The sequence below is a fragment of the Acanthopagrus latus genome, chromosome 22 (assembly GCF_904848185.1).
Source record: "Acanthopagrus latus isolate v.2019 chromosome 22, fAcaLat1.1, whole genome shotgun sequence".
NCBI classification, from domain to species: Eukaryota; Metazoa; Chordata; class Actinopteri; order Spariformes; family Sparidae; genus Acanthopagrus; species Acanthopagrus latus.
The window spans coordinates 17120977-17144595 of record NC_051060.1 but is presented as its reverse complement, the minus strand read 5'-3'; the positions used below and the strand labels follow the sequence as shown (position 1 = coordinate 17144595).

Below are 23619 nucleotides of genomic sequence, written 5' to 3'. Positions count from 1 at the left end.
CTTTATTGTTGTTACCTTGAGATGATGAAATAATTAACCCATTATCATGAGAAAACAGAAGAAGTTACGTCTCATTACTTACAGTATAATGTTTATCAGTGCCATGCAATAGATGATGTCTTTGAAATGTAACAATGTCAGTTCCCATTATTGATCAACACAACAGACGGCACTTCAGTCTTACTCATCAATATCAAACCGTTCAAACAAAACTGTTTCTTTCTCAGTTCATATATGCTCTTGTTTATCTCTCTAACAAAATAAATGTTATCAAGAGAAAACAAGCTAGTGAGTAGTTAGTGAGTACTGCACTGAGCCAGGAGAACAATGAATGTGGGGGTTAAAAATCAGTTGCTCAAGGATAAGGCCAAAAAAAAACAAACCAAAAAAAACAGTGACTCTCCTGCTTCTTATAATTGAAGTCCACATTATTGGTTCACATTCTACACGGGTGTTAATATTTAAACGCCCTGTGAAGGTTTTGCCATGAGTTAATGCGTAAAGGATTCTTTTTATCATCAGAGTGCCTCAGATTCTTTGTTAGACTCCATCACACGTGAGCTGGAGTGTCACTGTTTTTTATTTCTGCTTTTACATGAAATATCTGCTGTTGACACAAAGCAATCCAAATCCTTTTTTCATTATATACAGTTTAAAGCCCTGTTTTTGGCTGTCATCTCCAGCCAGGTCCTTCTGTTCGACACCGCCTGAATATATGAGCATATTTACACCTTGTCTTTGAGAATATATGACATATGTGCACTGGCCACTGCTGCATTAACAGTATATTTCATCCCCTTCTTGGTTCAGTCTGTGAAATGGTCCTCTTCATTTCCCACATGAGTGGTTTTCTTATCATCCAGGCCCCCTCTCGCCTGCCCCAGGTGCTGAGTTAAAGTCGATAAAACACCCAAATATTCTGTTAAACATGGACGGCCTCTGCCATGTGGCCGCTCCCTGCAATGCCTCTTGGGTAATTATGGTAATAACTCAACCGTCAGAGGCGAGGCCAGAGGCCCCAGGATGACGAGGTCAGACCGGAGAGCCTGAGACGAGAGAAGGAGCGGCGGCGGAGGAAGCGGGAGGTCAAGGTGAAGCGGGCGGGGCCCCCGCGTCGCTATCCCATAAACCCTCGCTGTCACATCAGAGGCCGCTGGATGTATGTGGACATTCCCTCTGATCTGTCCTCCTCAACAATCAAGATGCTGATGAGGGATGATGACAAGTGTTTGAGCAGCTCGGTTATTTGTGCGGCCTTGACTGACAGACGCCTGGCCGTGTGGTGGGCAGGAAGGTCAAAATGTGCCTCTGTTTGGACTGTCGGGCCGCCGAAACTAGAGATTACTAATCGCTGTGAGACATTTTACTGCAATGGCAAATACTGATGTGGTTTTGAAACAGCAGATTGGGCAGTCCACCTTATTATTATAATGTTTTTTCTGTCTTTTATTGAGACGGTCAGAAAATTGAGAAAGGCACAGGACAAAATGTTCTGGCGGAATCTGATCCATTACAGGTACACGTGGTCCCAGAGACAGATGTACACCATCACTTTCAGAAATTAAAATCGACTTCTTTGTATTCTCTGTATTGTCTGACCGCTCGCACACTCTGACGACGAGCTGTTGTATGATGAATAACCGAGACAGAAACGGAGCAGACTCAACTTTTGCATCAGTCGAGCCGTCTGTTCTTGTCCAGCTTTGGAAGAAATGTACATACTATGTGAAAAAATGTAAATGACTGATCATTTTCTTTTACACGTTATAGTTTTTATAACGTAACACAGAAAACATTACAGAGGAGAAGGTTTCAGATTAATGGTTTTCTTTAACTTCCTCCATTAGATTTAAGTCAGCACATGTATGGAATGCTTATCTTCAAATTGCATTGAAGTCTATTTGTCTTCAGGTTTACAAATGTATTCCACCCGTCTGATAAGCACTCACATGCACCCTCATTACAGTATTTTATTACCTCCACCGAGGAGGCTTTGTTTTCACCCGTGCCTGTTGTTGTGGTCTGTCTGTCAGCAGGTTTACACAAAAACTACTCAACTGATTTCAGTGAAACTTAGATGGAGGATGGGTGTCGGCCCAGAATAGACCCCATTAACTTTTGGGTTGGATCCGGATAAAGAGATCTATGCAGTAATGTTTTTACTTCCTTTAACATTGTTTTTCATTTCTCAGGGAATCATGCATGGATATTGATGAAAAAAAAGGTGTATTTAGGTGGCTGGTATCTTTGAACATGTATGTTTTGATGAAGATCCTAGATCTGGTAAGCTGAAATTATGGTTAAGCAGTTATGGATGGTTTAAAATTTAGATTGGTACAAGGCTATTGAGTCTGATACTGGATTAGGCTTTGATGAGTCAAAGGGGAATGTTGAGCCATGGCAGAGGATTACGCTTTAAGTGCCACTCTGGCACTCTGAACTCTGTTTGTTTTAGGTTTCTACTTGTTTTTATTATAATGCTGACTGAGGTGAGACCAGATAGAAACAAGTTAAAGCACACAGTGACTCACTCGCCGTGTTCTTTGTGTGTCTGTGCGTGTGCGCTTGCGTGCATGTGGACAGAGCCTTTTCTTACATAACCTATATTTAGACTCAACTTTATGCTAGATGAACAATGACAGAAACACAATATTCCCCCATATTCTATCCAAATTCTGGTCGGGGGGGTGGAGGGGGCGAACCACAGGAAAATGTTACCATTCAATCACCATTTTGGCTTCTTCAGCATTTCTTCATTTCCTTGAACCTTAGATTTTCCCTTCTTGTGCTACTCCTTCATCACCCAGGCCAAGGCTTTTGTCGAGGTCATTCCAGTCTCTTTGCATAGAAATCTCCTCCCTTAAAGTATAAATTTGATAGGAAGTGGAGAGAAGTGACAAGTGTAATAATTTCCAGTGACACACATCTCCATTCAGACCGAAGTTTAATGTAAAAGTGATCAGCGCCAGGGGCTATTATCGCAGGCATCCAGATGTCAGGGAAAATGAGAAAGCTGCATTCAGGGAAAGTGTGAGTAAAAATCTAACACCACATTGCAATGAATAACCCCATATGGCACCAGGAAGCTCTCCACTTAAGTCTAAACCAGTATTAGTATTGATAGATATGATCTCAGCCTTAATTTGCTCCATAGATCATAATTCTTACGTATATTTTTTTCTGTTTTTAAGCATGAGCAAGTGCCAAGCCTTTAAATATCCCAGTTCAAACCCCATCAGTTTATTCCTGCCCCGCTTTATTGAACCCCCATTCGTGCTTACGTAGTTACATACTGTAGTTTATTCACTGCCATCCACCCCGCGGTTCATCGGGACCCCTGACCTGCAAACAACTATAAATATTTATTTGCGTCGGCTTGTCTAAAAATAACTGTATTACAATGGAGTGTCCTGGAAGAGGTCCAGGAGAGTTGTGCAGCGAGCAGTAGTCAGCATTCAGGGTCCGGCCTGTGTGTCCAGAGAGAGATAGGGCAGTGTCAAGAGGCAGACATATTGATAGCTTTGTGGTCAACAGGAAAAAAGTCACTTAGCCGGGGATCCTTTGGGTCCGAGGATGTATTTCGGGAACACGCAGACGGAAACGAGGAGCACTTTTGGAGTGATGCACAGCGGTTCTCCAGTGACACCCATAAACACTATCCCCGTCCCTTTTTACAACATCAGAGTCCTGAATTTTAAATGGGAGCAGCGATTCCAAGGTTAGAAATATTATAAACTGCGTATCAGTCCAAGTGTGGACAAAATAGACTGGAGATTTCCCCCCGTATGTTGATATTAGCAGCAGTTCAACAGCAATGGCTTAATCCATTGATCATTTATATGCAATAGTAATCATTGGAGGTTTAGATGCAGGGACATGTGGGGGACTGAGAACAGATGATGCATACACATCATTTGTGGTTGCTTGGACTTTTTCGCACCAGCATTATTCTCGCAGATATAATGTGTTATGATTACAATAAAACATTCGATAGGCTCCACAGTGAGGAAACCCTGGTCCACGGTCCAGTTTTTGCCTTTCAGATCGAAATGAAACAGTTGATGAGTTCTAGTAAACCACTGGTTTTTCTACAGCTTGTTATATTAATAGATCTGTAAGGCCCAAGATGTGATAGTGAGCGTGAAGGTTAAGTTGACATAGTTCTCCCAGCCTGAGGAGACATGTAGGTTTTTATTCAATTATTTACAGTCCCTAATTTTGTGTGCCGTATTGTAGGTTTATCTTAAACTTGTCTTTATTTCTTACTAGCTTACAATAAATATATAAAAACTGAGCAATTAGTTTGAACTGTAGGATAACAAGGCTTCAGGTGAAGCTGTGGAAGTGCAGTAAAATAACACACTTTTGCTGTCTTGCCTTTTTTGTTTGATTTGAGACTAAAATATATCCAACCTACGGACATGTTGAGTCAGCTTACTGTTTCATGCTCACTCAGTTGCAGACCGTCTCATGTTCAGTTACACTCTGCTCATGGTCCAGCCCAAGCTCCAGCTTTACTTATAACTCAGGGAGACAAAATAATGTGGGACGACTGGATATCTCTATAAAACAGTTTAATCGCTAATTAACTGATTAATTTGTGGTACAGTACTTTAGCTATGGGTTCAATTTGCATAATTAGAAATGTGTGATTTATTAAAACATCAGTCTGTGGAATCAGGATCAGAACGTGCATCCGTGATAGGATGGATTACCAGTATAGGCACCAGATTCAAAAACTGGACTGGATTGGTCACAACTTCAGTTTTACAATAGTTTACTACAGTCCTGCAGACAGGTGAAAATGATTGTTTAATGTTGTTAACTGCCTCAAGCTGACATGCATGTATTTCTATGTAACACACATGCAATATAAACCTGTACTGTCTAAGAATATGCAGATTATAAGCATGGAGACAAATAGGCAGTAACTATCAACATATGAATTATATTGATATAGCTGTGTGTTGGAATGTGTTGCACGACTCAGCTGGGACTCGTTCTGCAGCTGTAAGCAGTCATACTTGAGTGAAAGTAATGATACTGTGTTAAAATATAACTTTGGTTAAAAAACCTACTTAGTTACATTCTCTCACTGGCTGCAGTAACATTTGATGAGCACACTGGATACTTTGACATGTGAAGAGTTAAACGATCCCAGAGCAACAGCTCAGACTGAAGCATGTCGGCTCAGAGACAAACCGATTGAGGCTCAGCTCTGTGGCGGATTATTCTATTGTCTTCGTATTGTCTTCATTCTTTGTGCCAACGCTGTGTGCCAGTCAGTATCAGACTGTCTGCCAGTCTGCTTCAGTATGAGACACCAGTCTCACTCGGCAACTTGTGCCTCTCCTCCCCAGTCCCTCCTTCACCCCCAGAATGCAATAAATGTCCGGCCATCATTTATTTTAATTCACTCCCCTCTTGCACAGATGAAATGGATTCGTAACCTTGTAGGACAAGGACGTGCATGCCGTCTGCCGTCAGTTGCTGAGTTATTCTCTATTCTTCTAGCATAGAGAGAGAGAGAGAGAGGGAGAGAGAGGGAGAGAGGGAGAATGAGAGGGAGCGAGAAAGAGGCCCAATGATGAAGAGAAATAGTCTGGCATGCAAATTGCCGGCTGCCATGTCCAATGAGGAGGCCTGGCGGAGATTGTCACCGTAGAAACTCTGGACAGGGTTAACGAGGCTGAGGGAGCGACAGAGTTTAAAAAGACAGCAGCAGTGGCGGAGGAAGGGAGGGAAAAGAGTGTGAAAAAAAACTCAAGAGTGTGATTTATTTGCCAAATCAAGGCACGATGAGTGGATTATGGCTAGCCTAATGAGAAAGAGTGTTTAGGGGATAGCTAATTGGACGTGACCAAGGAGGAGAATGCTAAGAGCGGGCAGAGATGGGGATTGGGTGGTGTACGTCATTCGGCCAACAGTACTCTAACTCTGTGAAAGAGTGAGGACAGGTGTGTCGGGCTGCGATGGACGATCGATTAATCTGTGGATAATTTTCTCAATTAATTAGGCTATGAAATATTCAAAAATGACATTCAGAATGTATCAGTCCATGGCGATGTCTTCGCTTTGCTTGATTTGTCTGTCTGACAGCAAAAAAACTTAAACATGTTCAATTCAGTTTCTTGTATCACACAGAAAGACAGCAAATCATCACGTTTGACAGGCAGGAACTTGGGAATGTTTGGAAATGTTTTGCAAATCAAACATTTATTCAATTATCAACACAGTCGAACGGATGAATGATTCTCTGTGATCGCTCTCCTCCTGCACGACATCCTAGCTATGCTAAGTTTTAGTTTGTTCCTTTTTTAATCAGAACAAGATCGTCTAATCAGTATCACATGAGCGTAAAGAGAAGTTAATCATCATTTCCAGCACGGCATATATTTGATATGTGACTGTTCCTTCCATCAGTGGGTTTTTTCTTGCATTTATTTCTCCTAACTCGCTTCAACTATTTGTGTAATCATTTGAACATTTTTCGGCATCCCTTGCCTGTGTGCTTTGCTGAATGTGAATCAGATCTACAGATCACAGATTGACTTATAAAACCTCATCGTATCATGATTTCTGTGAATCGTATTTGAGTTCAAGAAATTAGGGAAAAGCAAGAAAATCTTTGAAGCCGTCCTTTGTTTTAGGTAATAAAATGCAGCCTGTGTTTCCTCTGGTCGTGTCATGACTAGACATCCAGCTTGTAACGCCCACTAGAGGGTAGTATTTAACTACAGGCAGCATTTAAATGTATTTAACTTCCTGCTATACATGCTCTATCCATTGCCTGCATGTCTGTTTAGTTTAGTTAAGGTTACATTTTTGTTTCCATACATCTCTTAAAGGTTTCACGCCTGGATCTATCAGCTCATGGAGGTGCGGTCAACCTTTGTTTGAGTCAAAATGATTTGATAAACAAATCCTCCACTTAATTTTTTTCACTTATCCCTAATGTATAGAGTGTAGCGGCTCCTTGTCGAGTCAGAGTCTCAACATGATGTCCGGTAAACAACAGTGAAGCAACACAGTGTTCTTTGTCAGAAACTGTTTTCCTAAAACTATCACCTGCTGATCGACGTGCATATTTTCTCATGATCATGTCGATACATTACATCACAAAGTCAAATTATTTGTAAATTTTCCTGACAAAAAAATCACAAAATTTAACAAGCTGTGGTGAATTTAAGTAGAGTAACAGCCTACATTTTAAAATGAATTGCATGGATCTGGAAAGAGTAATTTAGAGAGAGGCAGCATTTTATTTGATGTATTTTAAGAAACATGATCCAATTATTGTCACCACCTGCTGCTTTTAGTCAAATATAAAGATTTTTTTAACAGGATTTGGTTTCAACTTTGAAAATATGCCATTGCTCATTCTTCCTTGGACAATATATTACACACTTTTTAATTTAGTAGACATTATTCTGCCTTCTTAGGCACAAGAACCTTCTGAATTTTATTCAGCATTTGATTTCCACACACATAGTTAATTAAATCAACCTCTCACTGCTCAACATTTTAAAGCCGCCAGTTTCCTTTTCTTTCCGCTGAATGTACATCCTCTTAGCGATGACATTTCCTTTGTGTGTCCACTGAAGTCCTTGGAGATGTTTATGTTGCATCCATTTGATCGCCGCAGCGTCTCTCTCATTTCATGAGTGCAGCAGCATGCACATTCGAAATGGGTTAGGACACAAATGGGATTAATGCTTGCGAGACATCTCCTAAAGCGTTTCCACCTGTAATGTTGTTTGCAGACGCACTAAATGAGACGTCTCAGCAGGAGCCAACGTCTCTGTATGCAGAGCTAACTGAGGGAGGCCCGCGCCAGGCTGCACTGTGACCCTCCTGATGCAGCTCCTACGTTCTGGCTCCACTTTCGACAGGACACAGCATATAGGGAAAGAGACAACATGGGAAATGTGATTACACGGTTGCCTAATGTAAGGGAATCTCATTTGTTTTGTCGGCCGTTTGATTGTTCCTCTCTGCGCCGGCAAATTCAGGAAAATACAATGCAGATGTGGATGAGGGCGAGCAGTCACTCTCACCACCCGATCTGAGGAAGTGTGTTTTGACATTGAAAACCTCAAACTGTCAGAAAAAAAAACAGTTTAAACAAAGCTACTGTAGATTTACACGGTCTTGACACACAGACGTATGAACACACACATCGGTCTAGAAACAATGACAAGTCAGGGATTCTTTTTTCTTTTCTCGCGCAGTGCAAAAATACATCATGCTCTAAACATAGCTGTGAAAAAAAAAATCAAATCTAAAAAACTGGTCTCAGGGTGAGCAGACTGTGGCCACAGTGCAGGATTATGACGTAAGGTGTCTATTAAAGGAAAAGACTTTCCTAACCAAGATGAATGAGTGATATCGAGCTCTGGCATGACAAACGAGGGCTGAAGTGTCGCAAGTGTTTTATGACGGCCCCTAGGGTCCTTATCTCCCATAACCCCTGACCCCTCGACCTTTTTAAACCACAAGGGTGATTACAAGTGGCCGGCCAATGGAATAACTGCTATACAAGAGTGCTGCTTGACACAACCTCACAATGTGGTGGAGCCAGTTATTATAAAAGAGCTTCGAAGACTCATCAATTATCAGCTCCTGCTGTTTTGCTAATGTATTAATTATTTTGAGTAATTCTTTAAGAAAAAGAGTCAAACTTTTTTTTTTATACCGGCTTGTTATATGTGAATTTTTTCTGGTTTCTCTCCTCCTTTATGACAGTTAGCTGAACAGGGGCGTCACATTGTGTTGAAAAGTGGCAACAAAGATCAGAAACAAAAATACATTTTTTCTTCAACAATTTTAGGCCATTTTAATGACCTGATCATGTGTGGTCAGACAACATGATTATTGTGTGGCTATGTTATATTATGTATACAGTTTTCAGGATATGCTGATCACATCTATTATCTTATGAACAATAACAGTTTTCCTGCACATGTTTTAGAAACATTTTCAGAATCAACTGCAGACCGTTTACACTGCAGGTGCTGATGGAGAGCAAAGCATTTGTTCTCATTTGTTAGTTAACATCACTTGATGTAAGATATTTTCTAGAACAGTTTAAACAAATTATGCTTTTGAAATTTCAAACATTGTGAGCTTTGGGAAACTACACTTATTCTATTTTCTCACACTTAATAACAATCAGTTAAAAAACTAATCTGCAATAAACATGATAGTTATATTTTACTATTTTATAGTACTATATAGAATTAGTATCACAGGTACATTGACTGGAAAGCAGATCAACTTATGTGATATAAACCATGATGCACATTTGCAGACATTTACTCTATAATTTAGGCTAATTAAGACACTAAAAAAACAAGTCAAAATTGAGGACTATTTAGTTTATAAGATTTAACATTGTCCAAATAAATATTGTTTGCATTAAAGGAGCCATTTGAAACTGAATCACATTCTCAGAGAACCAAATTGTATTTCAAATGCTGCTAAAATGTGTGAAACTTTGAGCTCACAAACCAGGACAACAGTGTGAAAAGTGGCGGGTAGCTCTTAGTTATCCTCATCGACATTTTTAACATTAAAAAAGGACGCTTATTTTCTCGCAAAAAAGCGTCATTTTACGAGGAAAACGCAACACCTGCAAAAAAGTTTGATATGAAGTTTGAACGCGTATGTTCGTAAAATAATAATTTCAACCGACATTTCTATGCTGCATGTGACGTGTGCACACATGACCTCTGTTATCAGGGGACCATGAGGTGGATGTGGGATGCGTCGCGTCCCGTATGCTGCCGCCTTAACCGGTCAGCAGAACGATCAGCAGAGGTCTCACTCACTGCTCATCCTCCACACCTGTCATGTAACCGACTATGATATCTGTTCCCCGTGGGACGCATAACTGCCTAACACTGGCATTTTTCACCGAAGGCTCTGACAGTCAACTGACCGTTAAAACCCCGGGGCAGGTTGTAGTTTATCGAACGGCACTGAGGTGAAAGAGCAGCTGTGTAAAGTGGAGATGAGTAGATTTTTTTTTTTCCAGCCTTTGGGTATAATTTTAGGATACATGTAAGAGTTGTGTAAAGGTGTGATCTCATTGCCGCAAGAGCACAAGAGATAAATACATCGAGTTGACTTTTGCCCTGCTGCAGCTCATGATTAGTTGTTTGTTTACTGACAGGGTGAATTTTGGGTGAGGACAGGTAATTGATGTACACATGTGCTCCGAGCGTAGCCGGCTCCTGGAGATGTACATCACTTTTGTCCATAACATTGCAGTCCGAGATTAGTGCAGGGGTCCCCGGGGTCTCGCTCGTCACTCCATTTCCTAAATTGACAGCTGGAGAAACTCTATTCCACCGGACGTGATAAACGACACGGGGCGTCGGAGGAGTGTGTCGCAGAAGAGAGAAAGGAGTGATAAATGGGGGAGGTTGGGAGGAATCAGGGCAGATGAAAGTTGTTGGGCACTGAGAAATGACTGACAGCTCATTATGAAAATCCGAGAGGGGAGTCTAACTTGTTCAGGCTGAAAGCATCTCCTGTATTTTCTTTTCTTTTTATCGACTCAAACACACTGAACTCAGACACAAAGGTCTACTTATGTTGAGGCCTTTAATTGTCTGTAACTGAGTTCTTATCAGCTGTTGAGAGAACGATAGATATTCTAACAAATTCAGGAAGATTCCAACAACACATACTCCCTGATACTAAAGCTGTTTCTCCTGTTTATGTACTATATTTATCTGTTTTTTTGTATTATTTGCTATTTAGAAAACCAACAATGTGTGTGTTCTAGACCCCATGTTTTTAAAAATAAGGAAGGATTATTAATAAGGATTATTTTTGATGGATATAGTATAATATATATAATTCCAGGAGCAAATTTCACCTCATTTTCATCTACTTTTCTGTTCAATTTCTGACCTCGGGCACATTTGCACTGGACATGGGTTACTATTTTGGCGTGACACAGAAATTTTATGTCATTTTTCCTTATTCACTACAGTATAACCCCTTTGTCATTTACGTTTATAGCCTATATAAAGCTATAAGTCACCCATCAGGACATTAGAAAGCTCAAGAGAACCCTCGAGACTGCCAGTTGGCATTGCTTTATTGGGTATTTTCCCTCAGTACTCTTACCAGCTTCTTGCAACCTCACTCAATTTAGTTGTTTTAGCCCCCTATGGCCGTGTTGCTGATTTTGAATAAGTGCTCAGGGCAAGAGGGGTCAGCTGCAATTTCAGCCGTAGCTAAACTGGTCTATTCTAATGTGAGATCTGAGGTGACTTTGACTTTTGATTAATGACAGTTCTCCAAAGGACATATCACCGGGAAAACTTTCCACAGCACAAAAATCACTTCCAGTAAAAGAAGAAAACATCTATATCTTTATGCATACAGAATTCGGCACCGACTGACTGCATTCAATGTGAAATAATACCCAGGTGCCGTTACAGGAGGCAAACACTGAAAGTGTTTGTTATTAAAATATTTGTACTTCTTGGGCCCCAAAGGCCCACTATGCCTTTCTCACTTATGCATATTTCCATTATAGTGACATCAAGCAAACAGAGAAATGCTGCTGCTGCTGCCGCCTCTCTGCTCTGCTCTTCTCTCTCTCGAGTGCTTCTCTCACAGGCTGTGAAAACAGCAGCCCCAGGGAGTATTCGTATCCCATGAGCCCTTGGGGCAGAAGGCCTGAGGACACGCTATGGGGATGTATTGAGGGGTGTTGTGGGAGAGAGGAGAGCTGCACATCTCAATATGAATACTATAGATAAATGTAAAGAAGATAGCGGTTGAACAGAATTGGCCCATTTGGGATTTTAGCAAAAATGAGATTTCGAGATAATGAGAGCAAGCAGAACCAGTGAATAAAAGCTAAACAGATGAGCTACTAGAGTTTGACTGGTGACACACTGGAAATGACAAATCTGTGAATTAGCAGAGATGAAAAGATTGTTTTACACATTTAAAGGCTTTCAGCAAATTAAAAAACGGCAAAACATCCCATGACAAGCCTTTTTATCACTGACAAACAAGAGATCATGTCTTCATTTTGTCCTCACTGATATTGTATATGTACAATGTGTGTTATATGCCATACAGTCACATCAATCAATGGCTTGTTATGACATTGTGACGTTATGATCTCATAAATATGCATAAGATTGAATGGTGTCTCGTGAAAAATGAAGTGAAGCAGCTGAAACATGAAAAAATATATATATACAGTATATTGTAATTGTTGTTCACTAGTTCAAAAGCAGTTCAAAAGAAAATAGTTTTATCTCAGTGAAGTCTTATTCAAGAGATATTAAATTTACCAACATATTCCTGTCAGTGTTGAGCTGAACTCACTTCCTGACTGCTGCCGCTGTGCGTTGTTTGTGATGCAGACCGGGAGCTTCAGCTAAAGTTCGACTGTTGGATTGTGGGACAAAGGCCTGTGTGTCTGTACTCTCCTGTATGATCTTATTATCTGTCAGCCAATTTAACAGAGAGGCCTTTGGGGAGTGACAATGAGGATGTAGGGGAGGAGGAGGGGACGCCCTCACACACACACAGCTGCACACACACACCTCTGCTCTAATTCACACTGACCTCTGCGGCCTCTCCACAATGCCTGTTTTCGTATTTGATAGAAAAATCGATAGCCTTGCTGGCAGAGAACAACCCCGATGAAGAATTAAAACAAGGAAAGTGTTGGTTGCGGTCAATCATTTTTCTGTCCACTAACACCACAGTTACTGATGTCGTGATGAATAAAGGTTGTCTGCCTTTCAGGAACTTGTCATCATGAAGCGGGACGAGATGAAACTCAGACGTACGTAGATGTAATAATGACATTTGGGTCCATCCAGGGATTCAGTTTAAAACTGTAGTTTTTGACACTTGACAAAAAGACCTTGAATAAAAGGATTTTGGTAATGGAATATATTGTTAAATGTTGAGCCATTATGGTATTAGATTTTTTCATTATGGCTTATAATAAATCCATTTCTTCAAAGCTGTGAATCACCATCAAACTCTGTGAATTGTAATAATCGAAAAACCACATATCAGCTGATACTAATGAGAGATTGTTGTTATGCATCCCATCCATTTTTTTTGTCACTGTACAAAGATACAAACAGAGCAAAACATTTTACTGGGGAAAAATAATCTTGTCAGTGCTCTTTGGTGCTCTCTGGGGAATTCTACTTAAAAAGATAGACATTGACAAATGCAATTCTCTATAATCACTTAAAACCTACTAGAAGTGTGTGGTGGGGTATTTATTAATCAAAACACTGTCCCCTGTCTATATTTCGTATTTCCCTAATTTGTTGTGATATGGGCTGCAGCCTTTGGGCAGAGTGTATCCCTCTAGCTAATAACTGAATTTGTTGAAACCAGGTGTCAGACTGTAACCTGCACAAAGCTCATTCCAAAACTAGAGTGAGTCTGGGCTTGGCCTTTTTCCCTGCTGGCAAACCAAAGGAGACGATGGGGCTTTCTATTGCAACAAAAGTACTGTTCCTACAATAGTAGCTTACAGTATGCGTACACACCTGTTCCCCTATCAACTAATGCAAAAATATTTTGAAAATTAAACCAGTCGGATGTGCTGAATTTGAGCTGTCTAACAAACAAGCCACACTGAAGACCACTGCAGGTTATCCGAGACTTAGAGAGAATAGTATTTTTTCAATTTGTGCATTTATATTTGTAATTTGGTGTTGCATGGGGCCAAGTTTGAATGTTGTGTTGTACAAACACTAACATAGTTCACCTTTGAATTACTTGTTTGGCATTTTTTTGCTGATATTCCTTTTTAGACATATCTGCAATTAGCGAATATCAGCTGATGTATCACCACTTTATACAATGTCAGCTAGCCATAAATGTGGTTACAGTTATTTTTTTCCAAATGTGGCCGTTGGTCCAAGGTCAAGCAGCGTAGACAGGCCTCTCTCATGCCAGTCTTGAGGCCATTCTGAACAGATGTTGGCACAGCCAGCTGGACATGGCGACCTTGAGTAAATCTCAAAGGGGTCTTCTTTGGCAGTGTGGGCACCCAACTCTCCCCCTGGCAATGGAGACCCAGTGCAGCAGGGTATAAGCAAGCGATATATGTGTGTGTGTGTGTGTGTGTGTGTGTGTGTGTGTGTGTGTGTGTGTGTGTGTGTGTGTGTGTGTGTGTGTGTGTGTGTGTGTGTGTGCGAGCGTCTACAAACCAGCATTGTGTGTCATTCAAGCTTCAGTGAAAAGGTACCAGTGAATCAATCACATGCCCTGCGTAACACCGCACTAAATGAAATTCAATGGACTGATTGAGTGAGTGATGGATGATTCACATACATACAGCCAGAATTAAGTGATGGAGAAACACTCAGAAGGAGAGTGGAGGAGGTGAGGGTTGGTTAGACCTCTGAGGACTGCATGTGGTGGGTCGGTATGTGTGTGTGTGTGTGTGTGTGCACGTGCACGTGTTGCTCTGCGTGGACGAAAAAAAAATGTATGGACTCTGAAGGCTGAGCACCCTGAGGAGTGGCTGTGTTCATACCCCACATCTGCCATCCCAGGATGCAGCAGAACATCAGTGTGTGTGTGTGTGTGTGTGTGTGTGTGTGTGTGTGTGTGTGTGTGTGTGTGTGTGTATTTACTTGTGTGTGCTCAAGAGTGTGTGTGGTTACCATCTGGGCAGAACATCAGGGGCACGCCTGGACTGCACGGTGAGCCAGTCCACTTTTAATCTGCCCAGCGCCCTCTCCCCACCAAGGAAGGTCAACGCCTCGGCAAGGACAGCACTGTCACCCCCGTAACACCGACAGTGGGGGTCGGCGCTGGCTATCCATAATAGATGGCAGCTGGCTTTAGTGTACGTCTTCACTTTGCCTGGGGCAGCGGTGTTAGCCCATCTTTCATTCCCACTACTCGGCCGAGCTAATGTGCTGTGTTAATGCTTGTGTGAATCAGGAGGAGTGCTCAGTCGTGTGTCTCCCCTGTAGCTACCGAGCGCTCATGTCATTGCCAAAATAGGACAGAAGGTGCCTCAACAAAGGAAACATTCATCTGGAGGTATCACAGCACGACAACAAAATCAACCTTCATACATTAGGAGCTCGGCAGTTAGCGAGAGAAACGGGATGCGGAGAACTTTTGTGGGACAACATGCCTTTGGTAGACACAGGTCCAGTTTCCAGAACTTCCAAATCTCTATATGCTACAGTGATGCGTCGCTTTTATATTAAAACCATCTTCTCTGACGTTTCACAGAACATGCATCAACCTCAATTTCACAGGCTTTTATGTCAAGTGGCTGTTCAGCCCCACTCGCCCATCAAGCATGATTTCCAAGAGCATGCTTTTTTTCTTTTTTTTTTTTTCAACTTGCCAGAGAGACCCAAAACCATTTTAAATGCAAATGACCTAAATAAGATTAGCGAGGTAGGCAGTCCGCTCCCTGTTAATTATCACACGCAGTAGTCAATTAACAACGCTAACGATGGGACACTTAGTGAGCGTTAACCCAATTTACCACGGCTAAGAGCCGGGTGGACACAGTTGCACGGGGGTAACTTAAGGTGGGATCTGGAGGTGGATGAGTGGAGTCACGTCTTTATTGAGCTGCATCCGCATTACAGAGATGATGATTTCAGCTTTGTACTATCAATTGGCAAGAAACAGGAACCGTTCAGTGGTTTCTCACCAGTCATCCTATTCTCCCCATCACAATGTGGAGTTGGGCACCATGTGCGCGAAAGGAGGTGTAGCGTACTCTTTCGGAGGTAATTAGAGTTACCCAGGGTGTGTTAGCGGAGATGCTGCTCTACAGTTAACAGCATTAGCCATGGCAGGAATGAAGGCATGCTCTGATTTAACAGTTGTCACTAGACCTTGGCTGTGAGAGGCATGGGTGAGTGACAGGTCGACACCAGGCCCTCGTTTGCGTGTCTGAGTGTGTGCGCACATGTGATACGTGTTCACCTCCGTATATGTGCACAGGATTGTGTGTTGGTTGCTCTGATGTGGGAAAAGTAAAGGACGGGTCATAGTGCCTTTGGTTTGGGTTTAAAGGATCGTGAAACAACCAAAAGAAATCATTCAAATTCTATGACATGAACTATAATGAAGATGCTGCAGAAGATTTGCAGGGGTTTAAAACATCCTTCTAGTGGAGGAAACCCAAATCCTCCCCCAAATAGATGCACCAAAGTGTTCCCCAAACCTCGGGGAAACACTGATATGTTTGTAATCTATAATGATAAAATATCCACCATGTTACTGCAGGGAAATGATCTATTGCCTTGTTCTTGTTTGCCACTTTGATATTGATTTTGATCTTTTTTTTTGTTATCTTCCCCCTTCAGATACTGCACTGTGTAGTGTCTGTGGAGGAGAGATTTTGGCCTGTAACAGCACACTTTGGTTTGAATATTAAAAAATGACTTGCCATTACTCGTGCCATAGACCAAATTAAGCTATTAAGTACTTCTTTTTCCTTTGTCAGATATTCAACCTGCCTGGCGCCCAATTTGACACCAAAGTAATAAATACTGCTGGATTTCTGATGACAGTTTCATTCGGGCATCCAGTTTAATGTTTACCACATTTTCACTTAGACAACAGCACTGTTGTTTTTCCCCCTCATTCTGAACTGTTGACTGCTTTTTAAAGAAACAATCTCCAAAGCGGAAGAAATTTCTCCTTAGATTAATGAGGAGTTTGTCAAGAGGTCATGATTTGTCTTTATATTGTAACAGTTGTTAATAATCTGCTTACAGATGTTACTCCAACCCTACACACTAAGCTCTGCGAAGAGCAGATCCATAATCGGGTGACCTTTGTCGTCATGGTAACAAAAATAAGATTACCTTTTAGTTACGATTAGGCAACAGAACCACTTGGTTAGGTAAAGGACAAGTTGACTTTCCATCTGTTAATTCGTGGACGTAAGTTAAAACAAGCCAACGCTGAGTTTTAGTGTCACACGCACATGAACACCAGCCTCCCTTGTGTTTGTGTGTTTCGTTTTTCGTTTTTTACTACCTGGTATTTGGACACATCTGTTTTGACATTTGTGTGTCACCAGCACAAAAAATTGAACAGACTTTGACATATGTTCTGCAATTTGAGAGTCTAAAGTTGCGTTACTTGTAGATGAGGCGACCAGGCAGTATTATCAGACCGGTCCATCGGTGTGATTGTTGAAATACTCACTCAGTGTCCAGGCGATGACATTCAGCCATGTCTATCAGACAGTCTCTCTCCAAAATGAAACATCTGCCCCGCTAACATAAATCATCATCACACTCCGGCCCTGCCCACCCATTTTCATCTGTGTAACCAGAGCTCTGAGCGTCAGCAGGAAGTGTATTGGTTAGCGCGGCCTATTGATCATTGATCTGGCGCCATCGATCCAAACCTCCCCTCTTTCCCTCCCACCCCAACTCTCTCCCTCGCAGAGCTGTAGGAGTTTAATCTGTTCGGATTCACCGGGACACTCCTGTTCATCTTTTGCCCTTAATCTCCCCATGGAATATGCACAAGCTCAGATAATGATAATAAATGGCAGCGCTGACTGCTGCTGGTATTTGTCCATATTTGATTTATCAACTTTAATCAATAGTTTTTGACTTGACTGTGCAGAAATCACCTTGTGATGCTACGGAAACGGCCCTTTCATTGTCTCTAAGAGTGTGGTTTCAACCAATACTCAAATACTCTGCAACAATCTTTACTTCCTATCAGTTTTTATTATAAGTAAGAAACATTTTTTTGCAATCTGTCAGCATTGTTAAAATCAGATTTTCTTCCTTATCTAATCATATATTCATAATAATAATGAGAATTTGATCATAATCTACAAAAGCATTGACAATGTGACTTTATAAACAGCATTTAACGATCTATTTTACCTGATAATACCTTGTGATATTGGCAGAAAATGGCGCAGGATTTATATTACAGTTCAATCCTGATCTCTTTATCAGTGGCACAAATGGCCGACAGTAAAAGCCACAACTGTATGATGAGCAGATCAATATACACGTAATTTACAAACTACAGGGCAGGTAATCAATGGATATAAAAGTGTATGAAATATACATTACAGGAGTTCTGCTATGGCACTGACCGCAGACTTTGATAAATAGTCAGGCCATTTATTTTTGTCAGTATTGATTATTCAATCCAGAGAGTTCACCAGAATCGTCCGTCTTCTCTTCTCCTTTTCACTCGATCTTCTCCTGAAAGCTGATTTATGATCTATCGGGTCAGATGAGCAGCTGGTGCTTAAAACACCTCGGAGATGAATAAAAGTGATTTGAAGTAAAGAGCCTCTAATGTGATTTTAAAAAGCGGCTCGCCTTGATTGAAATGTGGCTTTCTCTGGGTGATACTTTTAATTTTAGCACTCAAAGAGATTGCTTGTGTGTATTATTTGTGTAGATTAATGTGACGTTGTACTCCAGCATAGCCATATGAGCCCTTACCTGTCATCCTTTTAGCTGACTGTGTTTCTGTTCAAACCACAAAATGGCCAGCGTAAGGGACAGTTCACCCCAAAAAATCTAAAATTATACAATTTTTCTCTTAGCTATGATGTCTGCCTCCTCTGGAATATAATGAAACTAGATTGCACTTGTTCAAAAAGCCCAAAAACACATTTGAAAAAACTCAACAGTAATATCTTTTTCCACAATTTTGAAATGAGACGTAATTTGTTCAACTTAAATTCTGCAGGCTTCTTTCCTCCATTTTCATCACAAAACAACATAACATTTATGGTAGCTTTCTGGTCATGCAATAGGTCAACTTGACCTATTGCCGAAGTTTTGCAGCGCCCTCTGCTGTATTACAAGGCAAACTACAGTAAACACCCTAATATGCTTATAGACTGCAAGTTTCGAACAGGTTATTATTGCAGTTCAAATTTGAACTTTTCCAAACGTATGTCAGAGTCTTGAATAAAACATGACAGCCTTACCAACCGATCACATCACAGGAGAAAGAACGAGTCTACTCAACGACAAGAGGCTAGCTAACTATGCTACATAATGTTACAGCTAAGCCGAGGAGGTCGTTAGTTAACCTTTACAACAAGCATTGTCAAGAGCACAAACCTCTTGAATTTAGTCGGTGCATGTTTCCCTCTGCGTGGTGATACTGTTGGCAAATGTAGTCCGGCAAGAAAATAGGCTGACAGTGTATTTTTGTTGGACTCTGAGCACCACTAGTTCCGTTATATACACAAAAAGGTAGACATCTCCAAAAACATGCGAATCACACCATAAGTCAATCTAGATGGACAAATAGCTTTACAGGTAAGGGGGCAAATATCCATTATTGATTTTGGGGTGAGCTGTCCCTTTAAACACCGACACTGTAATAACTAAACAGGTCTGCGAGTCATTTCTCCTCGAGACTTTTCCTTGTTTTTTACTTTTAGTCTTTTACACCACACAGCCCCCCGAACATGGCTATTGCTTGTCATTAGAATAACAAATGCACTGTGGCTCCTGATTTAGTGTGCCGCTCTGGCCCCTGATGTATATTAATACCACAACACTGCACCTCTTACCCAGGGTTCATCATTCATCCGGGTAAAAGAGGTGGAATTGAAAAGCAGTCCTTGTTTTTGCTGGAACCTGGATCACAGTCATTTATTGTGTCACGAGACAGGGCAGCCCCTCTGCACGTCCTTCACCTCCACATGCAGCCAGCTCCTATTAGATGCTAAAGTGTGTTTGTGTGTTGTTTTAAGGTGTTAACATAGGATATGACTGTTTGTGAGAATAAGAGTCAGATGTAGTTTAACATCTTCAGCTTCCTTGTTGTTGCTGATCCATTTTGGACACTAGTAGTTCTTTTTTTGTGTGTCAAATTGTGTCTGTTGTCATAGATTTATTTTTCTCAGCTTAAAGTAAGAAGAGTGAAGGATTTGCATTTCATTTCATTTCACGCATATTTTTAATCATGTCTCTTTTCTGGCTCTGCCCAGCGCTCCCATTTAAGTCTGGTGAGTTTCTCATTGAGTGAGTGGTGCAGCTCTGGGCTCAGTTAAGTGATGACTGCTGGTGACAGATTGTCCTCCACCACACTGCTAGCACTTCTCCCAGACAGACCGTCCGTCCCTCTTTCATCTCTTCCTGAGTGGACGTGAGGGCTCACCCAGCAATACAAGACAAATAACACTTCTGCCGGACCATCAGTCTTTCTAGCAAGGAGGCAGCTTACCTCTCAGTTGACTGTAGTACATCGCAGTAACAGACTCGGCATCACTTTGGCTTCCTCTGACCGGCTACTGCACCGCCATGAGTCTGGTGAAAAAAGATGAGCGAGGCCATCGGGTGTGTGAGAAACATCTTCTATATGTCGAGTCCAAGCGGCGCATCCTGTTTGTTTCTGGTCGTATTTAACTGCAGTGTGTTTAAATGCATTTATGTACCTGTATATCACTGTAGTTTTGCAGTGACGTGTTTCTAAACGTGCTGCTTCATACTGTGTTAATTTCGTGGACTAACATTATGATGAAATTATTTTTTTTGTTGAAAAATAGACTAAAACTTTTTTTTAGAATACTCCGTCATCCAATATCTCTTGTTCAGAGGTTTGTTTAGCTGCTTGATCATCTTATATTCAGTAACATTCGGCCTCTGTCAGTCATCGTCATCTGATGTTAGTAGGTCTTGTGAGAAACAGATTTAAATTCATTTTCAATCGACTGAGAATCAGACAAGAAGCTGCAACAATACAGCTCAGACATAGCAAGAAAACATGCAGGCCAGCACGTTTATGATAAAGTTAAGCTAATTTAACATCCACAACATTAATGTTAACTTTCCTGTCGTTATCAGTAGGCCTGAGTCAGTTGGTGGACTCTTAAAGTCTTAATAAAGTCTTCCTTTAGACGTCCATTAGATAAATGTCACATCATCTGACATCATCTTTTTTTCACATAGATACATAAAATAAACTGCATTTTTAATGTTTAAGGCTACATGTGCAATTGGTTATTAACTAAGCAAGAATATTTACTGTTGGAAAACCCATGTGCCTGTGCTCTCTAGACAGTTGTTTTTAGGTGCAACATCATGTGGAAATTGGCATTTTCGTGTCAGGACAAATGAACTAACTATATGTGCAGTGCCGACTTTCCAGAGCTGTAAATTCTTCTGTAAAAAGGCAATTTTCAACTTGGACTTCCCTGTTTGTGTTTTATAACCTCCCACTGGTAACAGTAGCGTCACGGCACATGAGGATTAAGAGAAACCTGATTAACACAGATAAAGTTTTGATGGAGTAAACACATTTCTTGGCCGTACAGTTAACAGTGTTTCCATACAGATTTTTTTTTACAATGTCCTTGACAAAGACAGGGCTCCAGGAAAATATCGCTGTGACGGCCGAGTGGAGGGACGAAGGGAAAGTCCATTACTCGTGGTCGCAAGTCCGAACAAAACTGTAAATTAACTAAATAAGTCTAAGGAATTTGGTTTCTGTACCTGAGTATTAGACTACTTATCATAACTTGTCATGTTTTATCTAATAAGTCAAAGCCAGCCTTTTAGATTAGTTTTAAGAGGAAGGAGAAATCAAATGTATAACTAAATGCATGTTGATGTGGGCATCACAGCAGGTTATTGTAGTGCACGTAAACACGTCAGCCGGATTTATCTCCAATTTTACTTGTGCATGTAGTCACAGTGCTGGTGGCCTGACTGAAAAAGGGGTAATAACTGAGCTCAACACTTAAACCATTAAAAGATATCCTTGAACAAGGGGGAAGGGAAACCTCTTTACAAAAAAAGGATCATTTCAGGGTTTTTTTTGCCAGAACTGCAACAAGGAGTAAATGGGTTGTCTGTGTAAAGGTGTATGACTACTCTACCTGCCTATTACTCAGGAGGATGTTGGTGTGAATATGCTCGTATGAAAGAGGAGCTTCGGCTGAGTCTAGACTCGTGATTCGTTAACTTCACAGGCGCTCTCAGGGAATCCTGAGGCCACACTCCCCCTGCCACCGCCCTGGGCAATTATGCTCTTTTGAAATGCAAATGGTTGGCATGTACATGTGTTGGTGTGTGTGTGCGTGTGTGCATGGGTGGGTGGGTGTGTATACATGCAGGTTTCTGCGCGTGTCTCCGCTCACGTCCGCGGGTGTGCGTGCGTGTCCCTGTAACTTATCTTAAAAGCACCTAAATCCACTGGCGCCCCGGTGCAGCAGCAGTCAAATACACTCACATCTGAAAGCCCCGCTACCTTGTGCTCGCTCGGTCCATAGAAGGGACCCTCCAAAACGCAGAGCCGACAAAGAACATACCTTCAATTAGCCAAACGATTAACATTTTAGAGGAAGTCTGTGTTTGGGTCCCATGGGCTCCCCGCACTCCCCACCAGTCTCCTTTTCATATTCAAATCCGCAACATAAAAGTTAGCCATATCTAATCCTAAAAAATGGGTCTTTTACTATTTTGTAAGGAGATAATGCCTGAAGTTTTTTGCAGGCGGTATAATTGCCAGGTTATGGAAGAAGGTGGACCATTATGTTTAACAATCTTCATGGGCCATAGGTGCGCCTATGAGTCAGAGCAGACACGGCTCTTGGAAGCAGCACGGAGCCGTATGATATTGTCTTTTCTAATTTAGTAGGCGATTAGTCAATCATACTAACCCACATTCATTTAAAGAAGCGCCTCTCTGGGGGTAGCCTCAACGCTTGAGTGGATTTGTGGTCATTATCATGTTGTGCTGCGGTCGGGTCTTCTCCGTAAAGAGACGCCACTATTGATTTGTTTAATTTTTTTTCTGTCTGGCTGCTGTCACTTCACCGTGGCATCTCGGTGCTGGTCAGGCAGGGGTTGCCCATCTGCCCGCCGCCATAACTGAGTGTGACAGGGTACAAAATGGGGACTGTGTGGCGGCTGTAAACTTTGCATGAACTTGCACCGCACAGCCCTCTGCTGTTAGGACTAGATGAAATTCTTCTCAGACACTTCACCCGGGGTCAGGTAAAGTGAATTCTTCCCCAAATATGCCACTGACAGGATGCACCGAGGTGTCTTTGCAACCTTTTTTTTTTTTGTGAATTTAGAATCAGCTCTCTCAGACTAAAAATTCATGGCGGCGCCCTGTCAATTCTTATTAATGCTAGACCTCACATTCAGTAGATTCATGCATTTGAATTCGTTCCATTCGAAACTGTCTCATATATCCAGCAGCAGGTACAAGAATTATAGATAAATCATTATTAACATTTTCATCGTAAAATGTGAAATGCAAAAAGAGATTAGCTAAAAATATAAAAAACTAACTCACACTGGTGAATTGAGACGTTGACTCAGTTGAAGGAAACACCCTCTGAAATGCTGAAATTATGTATTGATTTTCCTCCTGTCTTTCGCCCCGATGCCTCTGGGTAATTGCCTCTTTGCTGCTGCTGCTGAACTGAACCATCGGGGTGTCTCGGTGTCTCTGGCCTATGTTTTAGACTCTTACGTCAGGAGGACAACGCCACGACTTCTTTTGCATCACATCTATCCGCCATCATCAGCCTGACCACGCAGGGCCACACTTTACATTAATAAACTTTATTTTGTATTATAATATTGATTTAGTAATGCACCAGTAAGT

General features: G+C 41.4%; 1 protein-coding gene across 6 annotated transcripts in view; it reads left to right on the top strand.

Moving 5' to 3' along the window:
• LOC119012713 (estrogen-related receptor gamma-like) overlaps nt 1-23619 on the top strand; it is an 86763-nt gene that overhangs the window by 16161 nt on the left and 46983 nt on the right. The window contains exon 4 of one of the 6 annotated variants that reach the window (XM_037086763.1): nt 7764-7949. The exons of the other annotated variants lie outside the window; for them this stretch is intronic. Within the exon in view, the coding sequence (XP_036942658.1) occupies nt 7948-7949 (2 nt within the window). The 5' untranslated portion in view covers nt 7764-7947. The remainder of the gene's footprint in view (nt 1-7763; nt 7950-23619) is intronic. 6 annotated transcript variants of the gene reach the window in all.